The sequence below is a fragment of the Mandrillus leucophaeus genome, unplaced genomic scaffold (genome assembly GCF_000951045.1).
Source record: "Mandrillus leucophaeus isolate KB7577 unplaced genomic scaffold, Mleu.le_1.0 Scaffold901, whole genome shotgun sequence".
NCBI lineage: Eukaryota > Metazoa > Chordata > Mammalia > Primates > Cercopithecidae > Mandrillus > Mandrillus leucophaeus.
Genome location: NW_012109820.1, coordinates 265,907 through 274,788, shown reverse-complemented (window position 1 = coordinate 274,788; position 8,882 = coordinate 265,907). Strand labels below are relative to the sequence as shown.

The following is an 8,882-nucleotide window of genomic DNA, read 5'->3' as shown; positions in this document are numbered from 1 at the left end:
TATATTTTTTTTTTTCTTTTTTAGTAGAGATGGGGTTTCTCCATGTTGGTCAGGCTGGTCTCAAACTCCCGATCTCAAGTGATCCGCCTGCCTCGGCCTCCCAAAGTGCTGGGATTACAGGCAGGAGCCACTGTACCTGGCTACTCTTCTTTTTATTATTTGGAGAGCAAGATGTCTAGGAAATTTCACTGAAGTGATTGAGGTGGGTGGGAATTCCTTGGTGAAACAGCCCTCTGGACTCTGAGGTGGATCATATGTATGTATTAGTAAATATAGCAAACTGGTTTAATTGATACATCCTGATAAATAAATGGTACATAGGTTGACTGTTAGGTTAAATAAATATGAGGTTTGTCAGAAAAACACAAACAAGTTTTCATTAGGTATATTTATGTTTTAATTATTCAAGACATCTACATGATAGTGTTACAGGTTATCTTCTGCGTACCTGTCATTGTGTTGGTTGCATGGTGTTCGTCGATTTCTGATACTGAAGTAGCACAGTCATACAGAATATTGGCCTAAAGAAATGACAGACAAACTCAGCTATAGTGTCTGTCAATTCATAGGTCATTTTCCTGTATACCATTTCTGAATGATGACTTTAATCCTCTTCCATTATTGGATCTTTTTGGTGTTGTAAAACTTGAATTTAAGAAAATTGATATTAATTCTTATTACTTGTTAATTTTGTAAAACAGGCTGAAAGTTTATCTTTTTTTCCACCAGAATCAAATGAGAGTCCAAGTGACCACAATTTTCTGTCTTTCTTTATTATACCTTTATATTGTGTCAAGTTGGTAACCATCAAAAGTAACAGCATCTCCACTGGAAATTGGTACACAGTCCACATGGAGTTGCTGTTACACTTGATAACACCATTAAACATATAAGGAGATTCCTTTTGCTCATCATGGGATCTGTACATTATCTCTAAGTATACTTGTTTCACAGAAGAAAGTCAACATTCATGTTCTGAATCAGTTTAGGGACTGGTAGATTTGAAATGCTGATGTTTTATTTTGATTTGAATTAATAGTGTCATTTGCATTTTAGATCATATTTGTATTTTCTCAAGAAATAATTCAATTTCTGACTTTACTGAAATTGGTCATTTTTTGAATCTGTGATACAATGCCATTAGAATTTAGGTTGAAATCTGTTACTAGTCAATAAAAACAGAAGAAATAATTTTTAGCATAAATCAGATAAAATTTAGAAACACTGGCTACCTGGGAAGGAAAAGAAGTTGGTTAAATTTCTTTCATCATTTCAGACAGTTATAATCACTTTCATGCTATTAATGCTATGATTAACATAGGGAAACTTAGCCCCTAACTTCTGGAAATCATGAGAAATTTAGTAAAAATAGCCAAGGAATTTCCAATATAATTTGAGTGTTAACTTTAGCTACCTCAATTTTTTTCTCAATTAACAATAATAAACCTTTTGTTCAAAAAATTTATGTTCATTAAAGAAAGATTTCTCCAAAATGATTTTCTGTCACCTTTAAAACATAAATCTAGGATTAAATTAAAAATAGAATTTCCCCTCCCAAATTTAACTTTGTTCTAGAATTAAATTTAGTAAACAAATGTGAAACATTTAGCCTCTTACCTCATTCTTCTTCCAGTAAGTTACAGAAGAAAAGTTGTCTTAATAATCCTTAATATTTTTGCTTATAAAGACAAAACACAGAAGACAGTGGGATGACAGCCGTAGTTTCTTTGTTGCGTAGTAATCTTAATGCTGCTTAATGTCCGTAACACACTAAATAAGCCTCATTCCAGTTGATATCGAAGTTCAGAGTGATTGGCTGGTATCATAGTTGCTCATGCTACCTAGTGGATTTTCTCAGTTTGAAACCTAAGAAGGGACACATAATGCTTGTGCTGAGATAAGGCCTTTGAGTAAAGTACAAGGTTTTATGATAGATTTATTACTTTATGAAATAAAGCACTAAGGTGGAAGCATATAGATTACATACTGATAAGTGGTTTCACCCACTTTTATCAGCAGTCATTTATACTGATCTTTGGGTTATAGGTTAACTATGAGTTTGTGTTAAGTATAGGATATTAAAGAAATAAAGGGAGAATTCTTAAATTTCAGATAAATTAGAATTTTTATTGTATTTTTTTCTGAAGAATATTAAATATCACAAAGAAATAGAAAATTGTTTAAAAATTTTTTTAGGAAACAGAAAATTGTTTAAAAAATCTTTTAAGTATTATCTTGGTTTCATTATAAAAAAATTCCACCTGTAAGTATTTACCCAAAGGAAGTAGGACTAATACCTCTTGTGTGAAGTGTATTAAGATGTCCAATACAGTTGTTTATAAAGGAACATAATGATATACAAAAGAAGATGTAATTTAATTAGTTTTAGAAGAATGAATATGCACCTGTTAAAAATGTCAGCTTAGCTCTTAACGGTTGCCTAGTTCCTTGTGTATGAAAAGCAAATGAACATAACATATCCAACGTTCGGATTTTGTTAGATGTTTGTCACATCTCTATAATGAGTATCTTTTCAGCACTTGTTCACAGTTAACTTTATATACTTTTTTCAAATTATCTTTTTATATTTTGTTTGAACATTAAATTTATCTTTGTTTTTATCATCATTATACCTAGCTCAAGTTTGTGGGTTATATGTCTGTTTATTTTTATTGCAATTTTTGTTTTCAAAACTCTTTGTCACACTTTTTTTTTTTTTTTTTTGAGACGGAGTCTTGCTCTTGTTCCCCAGGCTAGAGCGCAATGGCGGGATCTTGGCTCACTGCAACCTCTGCTTCCCGGGTTCAAGTGATTCTCCTGTTTCATTCTTTCAAGTAGCTGGGATTACAGGCATGCGCCACCATGCCTGGCTAATTTTTGTATTTTTAGTAGAGATGGGGTTTCTCCATGTAGGTCAGGCTGGTCTCGAACTCCCCACCTCAGGTGATCTGCCCTCCTCGGCCTCCCAAAGTGCTGAGATTACAGGAGTGAGCCACCGCGCCTGGCCTCAAAACTCTCTGTCACACTTTCTTTGTTTTGTTTTGTTTGTTTTGAGATGGAATCTCACTCTGTGGCCCAGGCTGGAGTGCAGTGGCACGATCTCGGCTCACTGTAAGCTCCACCTCCCGGGTTCAGGCCATTCTCTTGCCTCAGCCTCCCGAGTAGCTGGGACTACAGGTGCCCGCCACCTCACCCGGCTGATTTTTTGTATTTTTAGTAGAGAGGGAGTTTCACCGTGTTAGCCAGGAAGGTCTCTGAGCTCCTGACCTCGTGATCCGCCGGCTTCGGCCTCCGAAAGTGCTGGAATTACAGGCGTGAGTCACCGCGCCTGGCCTTTTTTTTTTTTTTTTTTGAGACGGAGTCTTGCTCTTGTTCCCCAGGCTAGAGCGCAATGGCGGGATCTTGGCTCACTGCAACCTCTGCTTCCCGGGTTCAAGTGATCCTCCCCCCAAGTAGCTGAGACTACAGTCACGCACCACCATACCTGGCTAATTTTTGTATTTTTGTAGAGACTGGGTTTTGCCTTGTTGCCCAGGCTGGTCTTGAAGTCCTTACCTCAAGTGATTCACCTACCTCAGCCTTCCAAAGTGCTAGGATTGCAGGTGTGAACCACCGTGCCCACCCAAAATTAATTTACTCAATTGACAAAAATTGCATATATTATGTACAACATGTTTTGAAATATGTATGCATTGTGGAATGGCTAAATCTAGCTAATTAACATATATTTGTTGGGTTTTTCTTTACTCTCTCATTTTAAAATTAACTTTATTGTTTTAAAAATATAAATAATTTATCTAGAATCTCAAAATAGAACCTAATTATAGAACATAATGCTTACTAAAGTACATTTAGTAGACTTTATTTAGAACATGATGTTTTCATAATTCACAATATAAAGGAAGGAAGGAAGTCTTGCTCTCTAAATATTAGTGAGACTTGCTATCTTAATGAGATAAAGCTTCTTCCCTTAAAAATGTTTCATGTTTCTTTTGGATACATTGAACAAATTTTTCTTTTGTTCTGATTCCTATACATATGTAACAAGGAAAAAAAGTCTGAAGTATGTTGTTTTATTTACAATAGCCTTTCTGAAATTGGATTTTTAAAAATGATTGCAGGATTGCTTTTCATTGGTGTAGCTAATGTGTAGTTACGTTGTTTCTCGTAAGTGTAATTAGGTAAGCTAAAGGAAAAACTTTTCTTCCTCACTAAGAGACTTTTGTTAGTTTTTTAAAAAGTTTTTTAAATTTGCAAATAAAGTATATATAAAACACAAAATTACATTTCTTATATTAAAATATGTTCTATATCTAACTAAATTACTAATATCGTTATAAAAAATGTAGCAATTAAAATGAATTTTAGATTAGCGGTATCTGACTAAACTTGGTAGGATTTTATGGTTGCTTTAATAACATGCCAACAGCAAAATTGGAATATTTCTTTCTTAATGCTTTTAGTTATATACTTAGTAGGTTACTTGAATATAGTTAAATAACATTTAAAATGTCACTGAATTTTCTGATATTTAGGAATATGAAAAAGAACTCATTTTTATTTTTTTAAAATAGATGTGGGGTCTTTACTATGTTACCCAGGCTGGTCTTGAACTCTTGGGCTCAAGTGATCCTCTTGCCTTGGCCTCCCAAAGTGCTAGGATTATAGTCATGAGCCACCGTGCCAGGCCAAGAATATGAAAAAGAGCTTAGTTTTATTAAAGTTGAGTTTAGTTTTCTCAAATACGGATGTGGAGCTGGGTGTGGTGGCTCACAACCCATAATCCCAGCATTTTGGGAGGCTAAGACTGGAGGATTGCATGAGGCCAGGCGTTCGAGACCAGCCTGAGCAACAAAGCGAGATTCCCATCTCTAGAGGGGCGAAGAAAAAAAAAAAAAAAGCAGGGCATCTTGGCATGGGCCTGTAGTCCCAGCTACTCGGGAGGCTGAGGCGGGAGAATTACATGACACAGGAGTTCAAGGCTTCAAGTGAGCTATGATCATGCCACTGTAATCCAACTTGGGCCACCGAGTGACACCTTGTCTCAAAAAATTTACGTAATTAATTAAAATAAAATGTGTATGTTTCATCTATAGTCATAAAGTTACTCACTTTTCTTTAGTTATTAGGACTTTTTCTTTTAAGAATACAAATTTTCACCTAGTCTTCTTCTTCACAACTTTTTCCAATGTTTATAGAAACTGAAACTCAAAAAATAATATGATTTATTGCTGTCATTTTCTGGTAAATCACAGGTAGAGTCTGGTTTTTGGACTTAGTACTTGCTGTGTCAACATACTAATCTCCTGGGACTGCCTAGTTTCTCACTTCATCTCTAATACGCAGTCGTCACTCTATACCTGGGTAAAAGAGCCTTTCTGCCATTGCTTAGCAAACTCCAGAGAGTACGAGTGTGAATTCAGTTACAGTGTTGTCTTTATAGATGAGTTAGAGAGGCAGAATAAAGAAGTAAAAACAGCACACCAAACTATATATGATTTAGGAAACACAAATCAAGCCCTGATTTTAACTGTTACTTGCTTAGCCTCATAATTTAAGGAACCCTAAGGTGCAGAACAAATCATCTGTCAAGACCCACTGTGTATTTCTGTGAATCCAGTTAGCAAGTGCTTGTAAAGTGCTTTGAAAAAGATACGTGGTATATGTATACATGCTTCTGGTTAATATTCTTTATTCTAACATTTCTACTGTATTTGCTAAATTAATATGAAATTTGAGACATTTACTTTGATATTATTTTTATGTGTTTTTCCAATACATTTACTGTTTTATTTTACCCTTTACCTAAACTTGGCAGTCTAATGATAACATTTTAAAAAAGAAAGGCAAATGACACCCATTTTTAGAATTATTATTTTTTAATGAGAATTTCATTAGTCTGAAGTATTATGTACTGTAATTGTGCATATATTTGCGTGTAAATGTACTTTACTAGTATCTCTCTTTTGTGGTTGTAATCTTTTGTTTTTTTTTTTTTCTTTTCGTCTTTAGATTTATTCAGGTTTTTCTGTTATACTATGTTCATATTTTCTTAACTGAAAATGTTCTGGACAAACTATGTAAGATAGTAATATGTAACTAAATACTGTTGTCATATAACTAGGTAGTTATTACATAAGGTTTTTATGGTCTGATAACATAAAAGTTTATCTTTACTGTTAAAGTCCATCTAAAATGATTCAGTGTCTTAGAAACATGCATTTATGCCCATTTTCCTTTCTCATTGTAAGTTCTTCAAAGTACATGATGGTAGCATTATACTTTTAAAATCTATCCTTCATAGAATACCAACTTAGTGATATCCGGCTTTTATAAGGTATTTCAAATTTAAATTTGTAGAGCATATTTATTTGTTCTTTTATTGTTTTTTTTGAGACGGAGTCTCGCTCTGTTGCCCAGGCTAGAGTGCAGTGGCGTGATCTCGGCTCACCACAAGCTCTGCCTCCTGGGTTCACACCATTCTCCTGCCTCAGCCTCCCCAGTAGCTGGGACTACAGGCACCTGCCACCATGCTCAGCTAATTTTTTTTGTATTTAATAGAGATGGGGTTTCACCATGTTAGCCGGAATGGTCTCAATCTCCTGACCTCGTGATCCACCCGCCTTGGCCTCCCAAAGTGCTGGGATTACAGGCGTGAGCCACTGTGCCCGGCCTGTAGAGCATATTTAATTTATACTCATTTGATTTTGCCTTCCACAACAATTTTTGGTAAACACTTCATTTATCTGTGAATTATCAGGCCCAGACCTGACGTCAAATAATCAGTCTGAATAATGCGTACATAATATTTATTCAAATGTGCCAGATATTGTTCTATGTGTTTTATATTTATTAACTCAGTTAATATTCATAGGAAGTCTCTTAATGATGCTTTTACCATTTGTGTTTTACAAATGAGGAAACTGAGGCACAGAAATGTTAAGTGCCTTGCCCAGGTTCAAGTCGTGGAGCCAGAAATTAAGCCAAAGCCCCCTGCTGGCAGGATCCATGCTCTTGGCCATTATATGTACTGTGACTAAATGAAAAGCAACTAGAGGAAGCTGTAATAGCAACAAAGCTGCAATAATAAAGTCAATATTCTAATAAATTAAAAATGTTATTTTTGTGAGAAACTATAGTATGCTTTTATTTCCTTGAGTTTAATTTTCAAATAATTTATTACTGTCTATCTTCCCAAAGATATGACCAATTCTGTTGTTTATTTGATAGGGGTTGATTGGCTTTCTGTCATGTATTAGGTACTGTACTAAGTTTTACATGTATAGTCTCATTTAGTTTGTAGTTGTTCGAGGGAAGTGTCTAGGATTACTACAATGTTAAGTTTCATCAGGGGAGGGTCTTGCGTATTTTGCCAACTGCTGTATCTCTAGTGCCCGTACCCAAGACGCTGGAGGTGTTCAGTAGTTTCTGAACATTGAATTAGATTGTTCTTAACAGAAGGGAAAGCTAGGTCTTAAAGAAGTTTTAGTACTTGTGCATGATCATAAATACAAAGTGACAGTCAGAATATAAGCCTGGATATCTGTCATCACAGTCTCTGCTCTAGTATGGCATTGCATCTTATGCAGATGCCTGTAAGCAGGGAGGGAGTCCTGGAAAGTTTTCAAGCAGAGATTTAGTGTGATAAAAGCGGTTTAGGAATGCATCTATTTCAAGGTCTGTTTTGTAAAGTAAAGGGATGAGGGTAGGGGGAAGTGCTTTCAGACCATTGATTGCATCAGTTTAGTTTTCAGGGAATGAGGTTGGACTGATAGAGTGTGAGTGGGAACCACTGTAAACTTTCAAAGGTAGAACTGAGAGAATGTGTTGGTTTAATTTAGGCAGAAATCAGAAGAGGAAAGATAATTAGGCGGTTTCGAGTATAAGTACCTGCATAGAAAATAGATTAGTAAGAAATAGGTAAATCAGTAATGGAAACAGGGTGGTCAGAAGAAGCTCTTTTTTTTTTTTCTTTTTAAGGATATGTATAATCAATTTTTTACTTATATTGAATTTAAAATGATAGCAGCTTTTCAAACTAAGGTTTGAGGAAAAAGATAGGAAAAGAAATCACTATTTGTTAATTTTAAATTGTTTGTTATTCATCACAATAGTTAATTGAATAATTCTGCCATGTCCCCCCTGAAATAGCCAAACCATTGAGCATATTGTTAAACTAGTGGAACAGCACGGCAGTGATGTCTGGTGGACTCTTCCCCCTGAGCAACTTCTTCCAAAAGAAGTCTTATCTGAGGTAAATTGCTGTTTGTATTTAACAGCTTTTGTGTGTATTACAGGACTTGATGACAACAAGGGAAATTCTTGAGAGTTAAAAAAGCATCTTATGTAAAGTTAACAAATTTATTTACTGTAAATTAGAAGCTAATGCAGTTTGAAAGTAGACATTTTGTTTAACTATAGAACTGTAGTATTTAAGGCTGAGTGTGATGTGTAGTATTTAAGTGCTGTAATCCCAGCACTTTGAAAGGCTGAGGCAAGCAGATAGCTTGAGTCCATGAGTTTGAGACCAGCCTGGGCTGTTAACATGGCAAAACCCTGTCTCTACAAAAAAAAATATATATATAAAAATTAGCTAGGCATTGTGGCATGCGCCTGTAGTCCCAACTACTCGGGAGGTTGAGGTGGGAGGATGGCTTGAGCCTGGAAGACAGGTTGCAGCGAGCTGAGATTGCACCACTGCACTGCAGCCTGGGTTACAGAGTGAGAGCCCGTCCCCCCAAAACAAAGTGTAGTATTAGGTCGGGCGCAGTGGTGCACACCTGTAATCCCAGCACTTTGGGAAGCCGAGACGGGCGGATCACCTGAGGTCAGGAATTCAAAACCAGCCTGGCCAACATGGTGAAACCTCATCGCTGCTAAAA

At 35.8% G+C, this 8,882-nt stretch overlaps 1 protein-coding gene across 1 annotated transcript in view; it reads left to right on the top strand.

The window, feature by feature from the left end:
• IARS2 (isoleucyl-tRNA synthetase 2, mitochondrial) overlaps positions 1-8,882 on the top strand; it is a 77,324-nt gene that overhangs the window by 46,283 nt on the left and 22,159 nt on the right. The window contains exon 13 of the mRNA XM_011969747.1: positions 8,152-8,254. Coding sequence (XP_011825137.1) covers positions 8,152-8,254 — 103 coding nt within the window. The remainder of the gene's footprint in view (positions 1-8,151; positions 8,255-8,882) is intronic.